The 17064-nt window shown below is 47.7% G+C and overlaps 1 protein-coding gene across 3 annotated transcripts in view; it reads right to left on the reverse strand.

Moving 5' to 3' along the window:
- TUBGCP6 (tubulin gamma complex component 6) overlaps nucleotides 1-17064 on the reverse strand; it is a 610570-nt gene that overhangs the window by 433739 nt on the left and 159767 nt on the right. For 2 of the 3 annotated variants that reach the window (XM_078678997.1, XM_078679003.1), the window contains exon 5: nucleotides 5235-5408. The exons of the other annotated variant lie outside the window; for it this stretch is intronic. In XM_078678997.1, coding sequence (XP_078535123.1) covers nucleotides 5235-5408 — 174 coding nt within the window. The remainder of the gene's footprint in view (nucleotides 1-5234; nucleotides 5409-17064) is intronic. 3 annotated transcript variants of the gene reach the window in all.

The raw sequence follows: 17064 nt of genomic DNA on the forward strand, positions 1-17064 counted from the left end.
CCCTGCCAACTTAGGGCTAAGAAAGCAAACACAAAGAGATGATGGATGGAGCGCTGAAACTTCTCAGACACTCACCCTCAGTCACAGAGCTGGGTTGAAGCCATCATCAATCTTTAGCTCACTTCAACACCCCAGTTCTAGACCCAGCCATATGCAAATCGGTCTTGACTCTGTCCCTCATGGGAACAGTGCAGCCCGAACTGCCAAGCCAGGTCTTCCCTGGGCCGGAAACAAGCATCCTGGGACCGGTTTCGGGGTAACACCCTTCATCAGCCAGGCTAGCTTGAATTTAGTGGCAAAGTGAGCAAGGGACCCATGTCTGGGCATACCCTGCCAACTTAATGCGAAGAAAGCAAACACATAGGTATACAAGGAGACGGGTATGCCCAGATGTGGGTCCAGTGCTCTCCATGCCACTGGAGTAAAGCTAGCATATCTGATGAGGGGTGAAACCCCGAAACTGGTTTTAGGATGCTGGTTTCCAGTCCAGGGAGGACCTGGACTGGCAGTTCAGGCTGGACTGTTCCCATGGGGAGCAGGGTCAAGACTGATTTGCATATGGCTTGGCTCAAACCGAAATAGCATGGGGAGCAAAAAACGATGGATTTAGGTACAGATCTCTGTACTGTGGTGATTGTATGACATTGTTCTGCATTCTGTCCATCAATTATTCTTTTTACAGTTGAGACTATGGCACTGCCTAGCGAGTCAGTGGTGTTGACACCGAATGGTAAATTTTGCTGCGTCCCAACCATCTAGGAACGGCTGCTTCAAGATGGCCCAGACCTCTTCCAGGAGCATGGACAGCTGCTGCACAACCTAGTCCCACAAGGTGTGAATGCATCGGCTCAAGAGGCATGCGGTGTTCAACAACAACGCCAGGCTGGTGGAAAATATCCTCTTACCAAAGGTATCCAGGCTTGTTGATTCCCTATCCGGAAGGGTGCTAGGGAATGTACTCTGGTTCAGTTTGGCCACTGAGGTCTGCACCACCAGGCTCTTGGGAGAAGGCTGCTGGGAAAAGTAAGTCGGGTTTACAGGAGTCTGGAGATGTGTCTAAACCACTAGAATCATCCAGCTCTTCATACCAATTCTCCTCCTGCAAGGATTCATCCTCCAGGAGGTCATAGCCCTCTTCATCATCACCACCGTCTGAAAAGGCTGGTATGTCAAAGGGTGACAGGTACAGGAAGGGTTGACGTGGTCCGGCCAGTGTTGACATCAAGCAGTGTTGAGGCGGCACCCTCTCTGAGTTGGAGAGGAGGACAGGTTCCTCTTCATTGAGTGGTGTCAGTGGTGCAGGAAAGGCACTAAGGGGAAGGGAACTGGGGTAGGTGTTGGTTCCAGAGTGGCATCAGTCGGGATCCAGGAGAAGGTCCAGAGGACCCTGCTGGTGTCAGGAAGGAGAGCCTGCTGGTGGTAACCCAGCAGGAGCAAGAAGGTGCTCTAGAGGGAGCCGTTGGCCCAAGGATGGAGTGCATGGCATCATAAAACTACTTGAGCTGCGCATTGGTCACTCCAGCTCCTGGTAACTCAGGGAAGCGTGGAGCAGAACCGGACAGCAGCTCCACGGGTGCAGTGTGGTATAGGGCCTAGAAGCACGTTGCTTGTAGAAGAAGTTGAAGATGCTTCTTTTTCTTGTGCTTCTTCGACTTACCTGACTTCAACGACTTATTTGAGTGGGATAAAGATCATCCGGGGATCGGCTCTGGGAAGGGGCCAGACATCTCTCTCCGGAAAGGTACTGAGATCGGTACAGAGCATTGTTCTGCGGTGAATAGCCTTGGGATGCATTGACTTGCAGTCGGTGCAGGCCCTGAAGTCATAGTTTGACCCCAGGCACCATAGGCAAATCAAGTGGGGATCAGAGTCCGATATCGCTCTGTGACATTACTCACAGAGTTTAAATCCCGTTGGCTTGTTGTGAACTTGTACACTGGGAGCAAAACTTTAACAAAAGGTCGTAAAAAAGTGGTAAAAAACCAACAGAGGTACCTCTCTGGATCCGCACTGTTGGCACAGAAAGAAAGGAACAGATGCCAGCATGCTGGTCAGGCGCATATATGGGCACCGCGCTTGTCACTACTGACGTGGAACCACTCTATGCCACCTACTGGCATAAAGTGGCACTGCTCAAGATTGTCTAGATCCGAAACAGCAAATATCACTGATGCAAGTCTTATTCAATAAAAATGTTGGTAAAAAAAAAAAAGATTTTCTAGATCCAGTCTGACGCCTGGGAAATATTTTAAGGTGAGGAAACTGCAGTTAGAAGTCTCAATTAGACGTTCCTGTTTCTACTGTCAGTGAATGGAACAGAACCCAGTTTGGAACAGGATCCACAGCACCAGTGGTCCTACAATGATCACCTACGTTTCCATAAACAGTTTAAAACCTGGCCTTTGGCAATAGCTTTTAACATTCTGTGTAACAGAATCTTTTTAAGTGCTCCAAGTACCTTCTACACAATGAAACATAAGTGGCATAAAAGCCACAATTATCTTTATAGAGAGCTACTATGAAGAGTTAACTGGGAATGTATCTTGAGGATGAGAGAGTAGAGGAAAGAAAAATAATGTTCCATATGGAGACTAGAAGTTCTTCCTTAAATAAGAAGGGGGAACACATTTCTGGGGAAAATAACAAGTACAACATTTGTTAGCAACACAATGTGATGTTTAGTCTCCACCTATCGGCATATCCCCAAATCTCTTCTTCCCCTCCCCAATGCATCTTCGTTTTGCCAAATTAAACGTATATCAATCCCCTTGATGAGCATCAGGGAAGACACAAACTGCTTATTTTTTGAAAACCATAGTGCCACCTTGTTAGGTCGAGCGTAGAGCTGCGCATGCGTAGCATGCGCTGTCTAGCTCATTAGGTCGAGCGTAGAGCTGCGCATGCGTAGCATGCGCTGTCTAGCTCAGGACCTATAGTTGTTACTTTCGGGGGAATCTGAGACAGCATTCGGCCACGCGCCTCTGCTGTCTCAGATTTGTCTGCGTGAGTGTGCCTCGCGCTTTTGTATGTGGCTGCCCGTCCCCTGGCTCCGAATCCCCGCAAACACGCAGGCACGCCCACAGACACACACACGCAGGCAGGCACGTGCGCGCGCACACACACACAGGCAGGCACGCGCGCACACACACACACACACACACACACACACACACACACTGCATACACACACGCTCCCCCCCCTCCTTTCCTCACCGGGCTCTTTTGTTGTTCGAATCCCTCCTTCTGACCGGCTCCCAATGGATCGATGGGCGGGCGGGGGTGATGCGGCCAGGGGCTCCAGTGCTGCTACGGCGGGTGGGCGGGGCCGACGCGGCCAGCGGCTCCAGTGCCGTCCATCGCCTCTTGTACGCCATCAGCAAGCGGAGAAGCGGGCGCGGCCAAGAACACTCTGCGCCTGCGCGGAAGTGCGTGCGGCCGCCTGACGTCACTTAGAGGCAGAACCTTACGGTAGGCAGTATCTTGTTGTATTTTACTTCCTCGACGTGGTCTTGCCTTCTTATACTCCCCACACAGTGAAAGATAGGTATGATCACAGGCTTGCGACCATTCGCTTATTCAATGTGACACGTTTATATTTCTTATAGCGCATAAAGTGGTTGAAAGGGGGCGCTGTGACGCTGTATACAAGCCCCAACTAATTAAACCATTTTATCACCAAGCTGCACGACTCAAGCCTGTGTCCGATGTCTGGTTCCAAGCGCTCCGGCATTTGCAGCCCTACCATAGTGCTACTTAAGAACACGTACCGGCGAGGCCGCTTCTGTGCATTGCACACTAGGTCACTGGGGGCCCCTCTTTTCTCTGGGCCCCCACCATTTCAACAGAACAGGCAGAGGGTTGTATGTTTTTACAACGCATTCCGTTGCAACGCATGCCTTTACCACGCATGCGTTACAATGGAATGGTTTCTCAACGCAAAACCTTTTCCTCTAATTCTTGCGTGGTGACGTCGAACGTCGTTAAAAAGAAACTGAAGTTTCTTTCCGTTTCCTCTTAAACGACGACGATTGCCTGCACATTATAACGGGATTTCAGGTGAGGATTTTATTTGGGGGGGGAGACCCCCCCAAGCCCCCCTTGTTTATTTTGAACCTTTACCACATATGCCTTTACTACATACCTCGTAGTAAAGGTATGCGTGGTAAAGGCTTTCATGTTAACCACACATGCGTTGTAATGCATGCGTGGTTAATGTATTCGTGGAAACGGCCGCGTTGTAGTGGCCGTTTCCCCAGGCAGAGCTACTTGAGACCAGGCAGTGGTTTTCTTTCTTCAGAGGCCCTATACACGGGGCGATGCCTCTGCGGGAGTGCTGCAGGCGAGTCTGTGTTTATTACCCACTGGGTGTTATTACTATCCAAGGATCACCCGGGTGCCACTGCCCCGTGTAACAGGGTGAACCTGAGTCACCGGGAGCAGTTCAGACCTACAGCGGCCGGGAGTATGTTTGAAATTAACCCACACCCGGAGTTACTTGTCTGCACTGTTATGTGAATGAGGCACTTTGCTGCCTTGTAAACTTTCTGTCCTGTGATCAATGGGAAGTTGCCCCAGAAATGCGCAGCTAATTAAATCAACTGTAATATCCACACAGGCTTCCCCCAAGCCCGGCAGCCCAAGGATTCCTGACCGGGCAGAGTTTTATGGACAACCAAAGCACATAGTTAACTGTAGACTGTAGCATTTACGAGAGTTTAAGCTATTGGCATTGTAAATGACAATGCCTTTTATTTATGTGTTAAAAACCAACACATAAATAAAAGGCATTGTCATTTACAATGCCAAGAGCTCAAACTCTCGCAAATGCGAGACCTATTGCATTGCAAATGCTTGTTTTGTTTTAGTTGTCTGCTCATGTCATTGCTCTGGATAGGAATTACAATGGTAAACTACTGAACTTGACTTCTATACCGTTTTGAAATTGAAGATTCACTTTCATGCAATTATTAATGGTTTGTGTTCTCTGTTGGTGTTATTTTTCAGGTTGTGTTAGTCATCAGTGCTCTGTACATTTCCTAGCAGTCTCTTTTGAGACAGAGCTGCGTTTTCCTATTTCACACCATTTCTAGGTAAAATCTTTGTGAGGATTTATGAGCTTTTTTCAGTGTCCCTACTAATTGCAAAATACAAGGTGCACAAATGACTTTTTCAGAGGAAAACAAAACATTAATTCAAATACAGCACTTGTAATTTCACCTGAAACTGAACCATACCTGAAAAACGAGTCCTTTACTATATGAGGAATCCAAAACCGGCTGCAGTGAGAAACGACTCAGTCTGGTGTAGTATGTTCCATACTCTGCAACCTGTGCTAAGAGGTTACTCATGCTTTCTGGAGATGTTCCAGATATATATACCCCTTGCTTTGCCACAAAAGCTTGGGTAGCCTACGAAAAAACACACATGAAGCTATAAGTATTGATTACCATTTTACTAACAACTGAAATATAAATGGAAACCTGTGGCCATTAAGAAGTCAATCTTCCATGCAATTACACCGTCGCAGTTCAAATCCTTCCTTTGAACTTTTACAACCCTACGCCACTCTCCTTCTCCATCTCTTGCAACAACCAATCAACAGGTAGCTTTGGAAAGGCAGAAAGCCTCACAGACTCAAACCCAAATGCGAACCAGTAGACAGGCACACCGGTCTCAATGGTTACACAGGAAGACCACTCACACCCCCTTTATGGATCACCGCCCCTGACAAATCATACCTTCCGAGCAGTGCACCTTCCACCTTTGGTTAATCTCAGCTGAATGAATCCCAACTGCGGGTAGAAATGTACATAATGCACTAAGATGCCAAGGAGCTGGAAAATGCTAATCTATACAAATACCCAGTACCAATACAGAACATATAGCTTTAGGAAAGCAAATATGTTTTCATTATCTTTTATGTCAGTTTTTTATAGAGGCATTTAAAGTGCATGCATATTGATTCAACAAGTACAACAGCCTGTGATTCTGGCATCTTGGTATCCAGTAAATGTATATTTGAATAAGTGTATTTCCTACAGTGTATTGCTAAGGTGAAGAATAGGGGTTACCAACTGGAAAGGGAAACCGTTGTAGGTTGGTTACTGTGGGTAATGTGTAGGCAGTACCAGACACCTGTCAGAATGCAGAAATTCTCATTAATTGAATCTGACCTTATCTGGGTCATTTATTTGTGGTTTCTGAAAGGATATTTAACATTTAGAGTGGGTTAATTGCACATTTGGATTTGATAGCTCGAGTGACACTCACAAACAAATCTCCACTTTTAGTACTTTATCACATCATTAAGAGTCACACTGGCTTACCACCCCAGGTAAATGTACATAAAATAAATAAAACATGAACATTTAACAGAATAAAGGTGATCGCACCAAGTAAACTATCATCATCACTTTGAAATCTGTAATACCATAATATTCCTTCTTGGAAATAGGAAGACAGCTAACATTAACCAGGCTTTATTCATACTCGCTTGTGCTAGATCAGTGAAAGAGAACTTCAGGTTCATCAGCACTCATTATGAACAGTGCCCATATTATCAGAACCTCCTTTCTATGAAGCCAAATGTCTTTGGGTAAACTATAGGAGGTTCTTCTACGTTATAATTCCAATGTTTTTTATTTGTGTGCCGCAATGCAGCTGCATGGGATGCAATAGGATGCATTTAGCCAAATATATTATAAGAAGAGTTTCCTGGTTAGGGTGTGGGCAGGCTGGGCATGCAAAAGTTGTATCTAAATAATATATTACAACTGCATGAACACAAATTATATTAATAATGATAGAAAAAGATCTTCGATTATTTTGAGAGTCTATAACGCAAAGTCAGAAATTATATTATAACAAGAAACTGACTTAACACTTATATGAGTTGAATGAAACGAATCTTGGTTCGAGCATACCAGTATTTATTGTAGTGGTGGTGGCAAAACCAAAGTTCACATTAAGAGCTAAGAGACCTAGATATACTCTGTAGAGTACTAGGTCACTGCTTATCTTGAAATAAATAAGCATGAAGAGTTTACAGTGGGTGATATCTATAATCCTAATTTTAATGACCCTATTCCTTGTCAAAGAAAACTCCCACCTGCTGAGCTAACTCTGAAAGGGCTTATTGACAACATACAAATCAATAGTCTGTGAAACGCAGAGCCAACCAACCAGGGGTCCATCTGAAATCAAGGGTTAAGGCAAGTTCAACGAGAAAAGCGAACTCAAATCTACACAGTAATGTACACAAGTTTCTAGTAGCAGTCACTTGACAGGTGCCAAGCTGAGCTCACGACAACGATATTCACTACTAGAGGTTTCATCTGAGAGAGCTACTTCATTATTTTACGCCTCAAGACCTAAAATGAAAAATGTCTCAGTGTCAGTGGAGGTACTTAATGAAGACAATGTTAGCCGAGGCAAGAAAATGTGGCTACCGTAGGTCACAGTTACACTCATACAATCAAATGCATTTGAGGTATTTCACACTACCTCCCTCTTGCACTGTGCGCACAATTCTCAACATTTCAATGTTCATCACATTATTCACTAAACTTAAAAAGATATATATATATTGTTATTGTCTTATAGGAACAAGAACAACAACAGTTGCAGAACAATGGAGGGAGAGGGAGCAGAAGAAGCCTCATACTCAGCTGAGAGCAACTAACAGTACCCTTATTACAATGAGGATCAAATGCATATTGGCCATTAGTTTATTTAGAGACAGGGATTGTTGCACATGTGTGGAATACTTAATCTTGCACAATGAGGATCAGGAAAGGCAAGGGGGAGTGGGATCCAGCTTACTATGTAATGTGTGGAAAAGTGGGGGTGGCAGTCCAGTTGGCAGTTTTAGTGTGGAGCGATGTATGGAGCTAAATGCTCTTGAGCGAACCATTCATAAGCAAGTCAATATGATATGAGAGTTATCCACCATACTGCCTTTGTGTGGATATGAGGATCAAGTAATATGGTGCTGAGCCACCCCCTCAAAGGGGGGGGAAGGGGGAGTATCGTTCTTGTCTTCTATATTGATCACAAATACATCCCATCTCTCACAGCCCCCACGGGCCAATCCCCAGGCCCTTAAGGAGCCCAGCATGGTTGCTTCTGCTCGTGCACACCGTAGCAGGGCTTGGAGACATTTAGAGGGGTCCGATGTGGTGGGCGCCTTCCACTTCACTGCTATGAAACGTTTAAACAGTACAAATGTCAGTTCAATAAACCTATGGAGATATTTGTCCTGTTTAATTTTAGGGCGGAGCCCGAGGAGGCAGGATTCAGGGGTGGGAGTAAACACGTTGTCCGCTAGGCCAGCTGTCGTGGTCATCTCTTTCCATGTGTCATTCGGGAGAGGGGTTGGGGGGAGCAGTCCCATACCACATGGTGAAGCTCCGCCTCCTGCAGCCCACAGCATGGACATTGTGGATTGGTCAGGAGGAATATGCACTTAATACATCGGGGGATAAGTATGCTTGATATGAATAGTTATTTGGGTGAAATGGAATCTCGGTTTACGCGAGACCTCCTTCACTTATTGAAGGCCTCTCATCCATGACTTCTGAGGCAGGGGCCCTGGAAGGACCGCATTCCAACGATTTAGCGCTCCCTCCATACCAGTGTGGGCACTTACATTTCGGGTATCGTACAACAGAGAAATGGCTCGCTTTAAACCTACCCCATTAATAGAGCACAAAGGGTGGTCGACAATGTTGCTCTACTACGCCTGTTTTCGAGGTAGCGCACACCGAATGGATTAAGAATTGTCTGCGCCCATAGTGTAGGTCTCCACAGTGTCCTCATAGGACTTAAAGTACTCCATACGCTTCTTGCACCGCATCATTTTCACAATATCCTAAAGTACAATAATCAAATTTCCACTCATCCTAATCATTATCATAATTCTGAATAGTCACTAGGTTGTATAGGAAAGTAAAATTGCAAGAGATGTGAGGTAATAGAGAGTTAGACAAGGACTTGAATCATTGTGAGTGACTAAAATGATGAAACACCCTTACTCCAAAAAAGCTTTCCAAACATAACCAAAGGTCCCATTCTTTAAAACGTATCGCTTCATCTATGTTAAGTAAAACCTCAACACATTCACCTATTTCCAAATATATCAGCTGCAATCCATGAACAGATGTATAAAATATGTATAACATTCAACCCTGACTATAGCGCAAAAGCACAAGTAACTTACCTTCGGTAACGATATATCTGTAAGAAACAGTAGTTAGTGTTAGATTCCTTACCTTAGAATATCCCCAGGCGTCAGACTGCATCCGGAAAGTTTTGCGTAGCACCACCCTTGCGCTTCGGTAGGCGTCGTCTGCGGCTCCGCGTCCGTCGTCGGCATCGTGATCGCCGGGATGAGGTCATCGTAGCACTTAGACACCGCCCTCGCGCGCTGAGGTCCGTTCTTGTACATAGCTTTCCGCGCCAGGAACTCAGTAGCCGCCGTGGCCCGAGTGGAATGGGCGCGTAGCCCCACAGGAGGCTCCTTTTTGGCCAAAGAGTAACAGACCTTGATGCACAAAAAGACCCACCGAGAGATGGTCCGCTTGTGCACCACCCATCCCTTCTTAGCGCCCACTTAACCAACAAAGAACTGGTCGTCCACCCAGAACTGGCGTGTGCGGTCTAGATAAAAGGAGAGCGCACGTTTTGGGTCCAGACGATGGAGCCTCTCTTCCTCTTTCGAGGGATGTGGAGGCGGAAAGAAGGTGGGCAAGGTGATGGACTGCCCGATATGAAAGGCTGTAACCACCTTGGGCAGGAAAGAAGGACGAGTTCTCAAGACAACTTTGTCCGGATGGACAGAGAGGAAAGGAGGTTTAGAAGATAAGAGCCTAGAGCTAACTCACTCTCCTGGCAGAGGTGATGGCAATCAGGAATGCAGTCTTAAGAGTCAGAAGACGAAGAGGGCAATTGTGAAGTGGCTCGAAAGGAGCACACATCAAATAGGTTAGAACAAGGTTCAAGTCCCACTGAGGCATCATGAAAGAAACAGGAGGAAACATGTGTGTGATGCCCTTCAAGGATCTATTTACAAAAGGGGACTTGAAAAGAGAAGGCTGATCAGGAAGCCTCAAGAAGGCTGAAATGGCAGAAAGGTAGCCTTTGATAGTGCCCAGAGCAGAGCCCTGCTGGGCAAGAGAAAGAAGAAAGAGGAGAACCTCCGAAAGGGGGGAAGAGAGTGGATCCACAGCCTTTGCTGTGCACCATGCCACAAATTTGTTCCACCTGCAGACGTATACCGATTTTGTGGAGGGACGCCTCGCTGCCAGAATCACATCACAGACTTCAGGAGGCAAGTCAAATGGCCTCAACTGTCGCCGCTCAGTCTCCACTCATGTAGCTGGAGACTGGACAGGTTCGGGTGGAGGACCGTCCCCTGCTGCTGCGACAGAAGGTCTTCCTGAAGAGGCAGACGAATCTGGGGGAATCGACAGACATGCTGAGTAGATCGGGATACCAATATCTTCGTGCCCAGTCTTGAGCCACAAGGATGACTTGAGCCCGGTCGCGCCGGATCTTCTTCAGCACTGTGGGCAGAAGTGGTATAGGTGGAAAGGCGCACAACAGACCGAAGCTCCACTCGCGACGAAAAGCGGCTCAGAGCAAGCGCTGCCTTGGAAATTCCAGTGCGCAGAACTGATGACATTGCGCTTTCTCTTCTGTGGCAAATAGATCTAACCAAGGCTCTCCCAACTGCTGAAAGAGGCCTTGCGCCACGTCCAAGTTCAGACGCCATTCGTGATCCATCATGCACCGACGGCTGAGTTCGTCCGCCCTGGCGTTCAGAGAACCTGCCAGGTGTTGAACCACAAGGGTCACGCCCTGATGTTCCAGCCACTGCCAGAGACGCAGAGCCTCCTGGCAAAGGGTCCACGACCCCACCCGCCCTGTTTGTTGCAGTACCACATGGCGGTGGTGTTGTCCGTGAACACCTGCACTACACTTCCCCGGACAGAGGGAAGGAATGCTTACAGTGCAAGCCGGATCGCCCGCAGCTCCAGAAGGTTGATGTGGAGCCGGGACTCCGCCGGAGACCAGAGGCCTCTGATTGGGATCAGGGTTGGGATGTGCCGCTGACCCAATCGCGGTCCTTGAGCCACCACTGCAACTGTCTCGCAGTGCCCTCCGAGATCCGGACATGGTCAGACGGGTTGCCCTGATGCTGGGCCCACTGAAACTTCAGGTCCCACTGCAGAGCCTGCATCCGCCACCTGGCATAATGCACCAGGAGGATGCAGGAGGCCATCAGCCCCAGAAGCCGCAGCATCAATTTGACGGAGACGCAGGATAAAGGCTGAAAGATTGGAATCAGAGCCTGAATATCCCGAACCCGCTGTTCGGGAGGATAAACCCGAAACTGCGCCGAGTCCAGAACCGCTCCGATGAAGAGGAGCTTCTGAAGGGGCACAGGTGTGACTTCGCAACACATTGATGGAGAACCCCAGCAGGTGCAGGAGGTCGGCCGTAGTCTGGAGGTGGCTGATGACTGTCTGGGGCGAGCCCGCCTTCGACCAGTCGTCGAGATAGGGAAAGACTGAGACCCCTAATCTGCGCAGATGAGCTGCGATCACCGCCATCACTTTTGTGAACACCCGAGGGGCGCTGGTAAGACCAAAGGGGAGTACGGTAAACTGAAAGTGCTCATGGCCTACCGTGAACAGCAGGTAACAACGGTGGGCCGGCAGGACGGGAATATGGAAATATGCGTCCTGCAAGTCCAACGCTACCATCCAGTCTCCAGGGTCCAGGGCAGCTAGGACCTGAGCTAAAGTCAGCATCTTGAACTTCTCCTTCCGGAGTAAGCCGTTGATGCTCCGGAGGTCCAAGATATGTCGTCGGCTTCCTTTGCCCTTCTTGGGTACCAGAGAGTAATGGGAGTAGCAACCACGTCCTACTTCTGGCCCAGGAACGAGCTTGCCGGCCGCCTTGGCAAGAGGACCATAACTTCCTCCTGCAGAAGTTGCAAGTGATCCCCCAACATGCGGTGGTACTGCGGTGGGATGGCTGGAGGGGACACCTCGAAGGGGAGGGAGAAGCCCCTTCGGACGATTTGCAGCACCCACCTGTCCGATGTGATGGAACGCCAGTGGAGGAGGTGATGGCGAACCCTGCCCCCCACTGGCGTTGAATGGGCCTGAAAGGTTGGACTAGGAGGACTTTGAGGCAGATGCTGCGGGGCAGATGTGGACTGACCTTGCCGTTGTCCCCCAGCACCGCCACAGCAGTTACCACGTCCGCGACCACGTTGAGGTTGGTTCTGCGGCCTGTGGCTAGCTAGACGTGTGTGGGCGCTCCTTCCTTGGCCACGAAAGGGGCGAAAAGCAGAAGTTTGCTGGCGTTGGCCGAGGCCCAAGGACTTGCCCTGGAGTCCTTGAAACGTTCCAGCGCACTGTCCCCCTTGTCGCCAAAGAGGCGACAGCCATCAAAAGGCATGTCCATAAGGGTGGCCTGGAAATCCCCCAAAAAGTTGGCGGACCTCAGCCAGGTGTGGAGGCGAACCGCCACTGTCGTTGCAATCGCCCTACCCAGCGAGTCCGTGGTATCAAGTCCACACCGTATCAAATAGCGTGCTGCATCCTGTCCCTCCAATAGGGATTGGGTAAGCTTTGCCTGGACCTTCACCGGGCACTGCGGCAGCACTTCCGCAACCGTATCCCACAGAGAGTGAGTGTAACGGCCCAAAAGGCCGGCGGTGTTGACAGACCGCAACCCCAAAATCAGGGAGGAGAACAGTTTCTTCCCAAACTGATCGTACCTTTTGGATTCCCGATCCGGAGGAGCGGTCGGGAATGCGGTCTGGGATGTAGAGGCCTGGATCACCAGGCTCTAGGGGGTGGGGTGAATGGACAGGAAGCTGGGGTCGCCCGGAGCTGGGCGGTGGCGTCGGGCCACGTTGCGATCTACAGGGAGGCCTGTAGAGGGCTTGGACCAGTGGCCCACTAGAACGTCAGTGAGGGCTTCATTTAACGGCAGGAGAGGCACCGAGGAGCTTCCCTGCGATTTGAGCACCTCAGTGAGGAGGCTAGTCCTCACGGCCACGACAGGGAGCTCAAGAGCCAAGGCCTTGGCTGCCCTAGTCAACACCATGCTGTAAGCAGCCCCCTCCTCCGTAGCCACGGTTGGAGGGTAGACAAATCCAGTGTCGAGCGAAGTGTCCAGACCACTGGACTCCCCCAGCTCGTCTGCCCAGTCCTGGCTCAACTGGCACTGCAGTGCCAGAGGGTCCTTAGACCCCTTCCCAGTTCTCCTCGTCATCCATCTCCTGATAGTCAGGGAAAAAAAGATGGAGCCGGGTCGTCGGTGAAGGGCTCATCAATCGATGTCGAAGACGGCACCGGTCTGACGCCGGACCCGGAGCGGGGCTGGAACCGGGGACGACGTAGTCCGGGGACGGCGTCAGGGGCGACACCCCTGGGGATGGCGCCAGCGGAGGGGTTGTAAGGTCGACTGGCGAAGTCACTGATCCAGGCCTCAAAGCTCTTCTGTTTTGCACTATCACAGCTGGCTGGTCCACTAACAGTGTGGTAATTAACTCTACAGCATTTGCAGATGCATATGATTCCTCCTCCAACACTAGTAAGGCGGAATATCACATAGGTAGATAGTTCCATTCCATAACTTTGGATAAAGATCTCAAAGAATCGTGCCATCTCTGATATGTCTCTGGTCTGTACCCCACACAAGGCAGGAAGTCAAGCAGGGAAATGTTGGTTAGTAAGTTGCAAACTGATCAACAGCACCACTGCAGGTGAATAGCATACTGGAAGGAAATATAGTTAATGGTATTTCAACCTAGGAAAAGACTGAAAAGGAATTGAGGTAGATTTGAGGGTGGACAATTTATATGATTCACTGTTCTCATGAAGATGCTCCTGTTTCAGATTTCACAACCAGATTCTTGGGCAGTGGATGCAAGATGTACAGCTTGGGGCAAAATCTTATTGTCTGGCAAGGGCACAGTCGGTTCTGAAAGAGTAACACAGGTGGTGCAGTTGTCACACTCAGTAATAAAGTGGTGTTTGAAAGGAACTGGGATAACTGACATTACCCCACTGGACACTGCACAGATAGAAGTGTAACCTGTAGGAAGAAAGCTTCAGCTCATATTCCAACTGATTTAGAACTTGCAGGAAAGTGTTGTCCATATAGATCATGAATTTGCTATGGAACCAGCATTGAGCGCTGTATGGTTGACTTCTTTTAGCACACATTCAGCTAACCTGCACCCTTAGACACAGTCACATGTTGATCCAACCAAACAAACTTATATTAGAAAGTACCGGCTAGACCTACTGATGGATCAGGGGGTTGAGATGCTTGCCACTAACAGGTTGCAGAACACAGCCATGGGTAGGAGGAGGAGATGCATTTTAATGCAGTCTTCAAAGTGCACTGACAGAGCTGTAGGCCTTCGGTAACCAGGTTCAATTTCTTTTGATTCCGTAATCTGCTTGCATTGTGATGGGTGAATCAAGGTGGCCTGGCGGCAACACTTAACACCAGTGTTGGTGATGAGCAGCTCCTGATGCAGGCCTTACCATCAGGGATGGATGTGTATCCAAAGCCTGACAGTAGATCATGGTAGACTAAAGTAAAGATGGTAGGTAGTACAGCTTTGACCTGAGAATGGAAGCTTAGAGACACAGGACGGGTAGGAAGAAGAATCATATGTCGGAAAATTAGGGTTTCATACCGACTCAACTTAGTCCTCTGACTCTGGTTGCTCCAACAGACATGAATGCAAGGGGTAAAAGAACAGGCCATCTAAGTCCAGCATCCTCCTAATTTCACACTTTTTTTTAAGCTACATTGTATTGCTTTACCTCTTCAGAACTTTCAGGGTGATGTGAACATTGGAAATGTAGTTGGATACCTAAGGTTTTGCATAGTTCCTCAACAATGGACAGCGCAAAGTGAGATCCTTAGTCATCTCTGATCTGGAGTGCTCTCCAGTTTGGGAAACCTGCAGAGTTAAGTTTCACTCTTGGCTACATTAATAGCATCAGATCGAGCACAATAGAAACCCTCGACCTAGAAAATATGCACACAAATACCACTACATAAACATCAGACAGCAGTAGGGCATCTGGCTAAAATCGATCTGAAGGTGGGGAAATAGGCCCCAATGAGTGGGATGTGCTCCTAGGGGTGTCTTGATGTCTTTAATAACAGTGAATGCCTGCCCTATAGCACAAATATGGCAATACTGTTCAGCAATGGAAGATAAATAACATGCAAACCAAAGGGTGCGAATGGCACGGATCATACTATTTCGATTAATAAGTGTAATATCACAATGCAAGCGGATTAGATTTAGGAGTAATTTTGTGAGCAACCAATCGATCATGCTTATCTCACCATAAACCTTAGAGATACATCTGACATTTACACTAAGCCAAGGGTTTAATTGGAGGGCATCAAGCAAATCTAGGCTTAGGAATACTTATTTTAAAGAAGTCCCAGCTGAAGTTAGTAACCCCCGCTGCATACAAAGGAGCCCTAAGTCATGGGCTCCCTCCAAACATGTACTATGAGTCATTAAATATAGTTAAAGTTTTCTGAGCGGCTAGAATACAAGCGAATAGAAGAGCAAATATTTCAGCTACTGGAGTAGGGTACAAAAGGGGTCAGTAAAAACTCCATATAGAGTACATACAGCATACCCAGAAACAGCTGTTCCCTTATTACAGCAACAAAACTAATAACATTAACATACAACATCAAAGGTTGGTGCATCAGTTAGAGGGTGTTTACTCAGACAAGCAGTGGCGAGCTACAATAATGTGGTTTTCCATTGAGGAGAGTAGGAAAAGTGAAGCAAGGTTTTACAAAGAACACCATACCAGAGTGATAAGGGAAGCACAATAATAATATTGCATACTTTAATAACTTGTTTCTGGGTTTTTAACAACAGCATGGGGATAAAGTAACAGGGATCAATGACACTTTAGCAGGAGGGCTGCTGATACAACAGCGCAAAGAAACGATGGCAACCCTGCCGTCAAGGTATCAAGGGCTAAGTAATAATAAGCAACTGCTCTCACTCTGTTACATACTCTTGTGTCAATACTCCAGGGCAAAGCCTGCCTTCTATGACAATGCAAAGTAAAAGGTTTCGCTTAATTTGGTGAACTAAATGTCAGTGCAAAAAACAAAGCATTTTTTTAAAGACTCAAAGGCACCTGCTACTTACTTGGACCCGGGCAACGGTTCTGGTTTTCTCTTGCAATGAAATCTTGAAAAGGTTTAGCATTACTGTCATATCCTAAACGATTGGATGTATAGATTGAGGTCTCGGAGGCCTGAGAGAGCCGTCTTTTTGGGGAATTAAGAAGTACAGGGAGTATACACCGGCCCCTTGATATTGTAATGGGACTGGTTCATTAGCTACTTTTTGTAACAGAGGGAGAACTTCTTTTTTGAGAAGGTTGAGATGTTCTTGTGACATTGGGTGTGATCTTAGAGGAATGTTTGGGGGAGTGTCTGTAAGTTCCAGGAAATAACCATATTGGATAATTTGTAGAACCTATCTGTCTGAGGTGATTCTATTCCAGACGGGTAGAAATTGGAAGAGAAGTACCAGACAAGAGTGGAATGATCGGGGGTAGAGGTGTTTGCAGGGGAAGTGCATGTTCAGTTGTATCTGCCTCCTCCGTTGACGTTGTTCCTTCTAAATCCTTCCCTAAAGTAACATCTTGATGTGAGCGACTGATTATTGCCCTTGTAAGAGGAGAGATTCTCTCATGAAGTGGTTTTATAGCCACCCCTGTAAAAGGAGCGACAAAAGGATCCCAGATTGGAAGGGAGTTGCAAATCCCCCATAGATTTTTCAACCTCTGTGTCTTTTTTCATCTTCTCTAGGGAAGTGTCCACTGTAGGACCAAAGAGGTGCTCTTTATCAAAGGGTTGGTTCAAAATAGAGGCTTAATCCTCTGGTTTGAATTCTGGTGTTAACTGTGTGGGATGTTGTGTCTGCTGCGTCTAAGGTGCACCTATCAGAAGTATTGGAAATTAACTTCGTTGGCTTTG

This window comes from Lissotriton helveticus, chromosome 1_1, assembly GCF_964261635.1.
Source record: "Lissotriton helveticus chromosome 1_1, aLisHel1.1, whole genome shotgun sequence".
NCBI classification, from domain to species: Eukaryota; Metazoa; Chordata; class Amphibia; order Caudata; family Salamandridae; genus Lissotriton; species Lissotriton helveticus.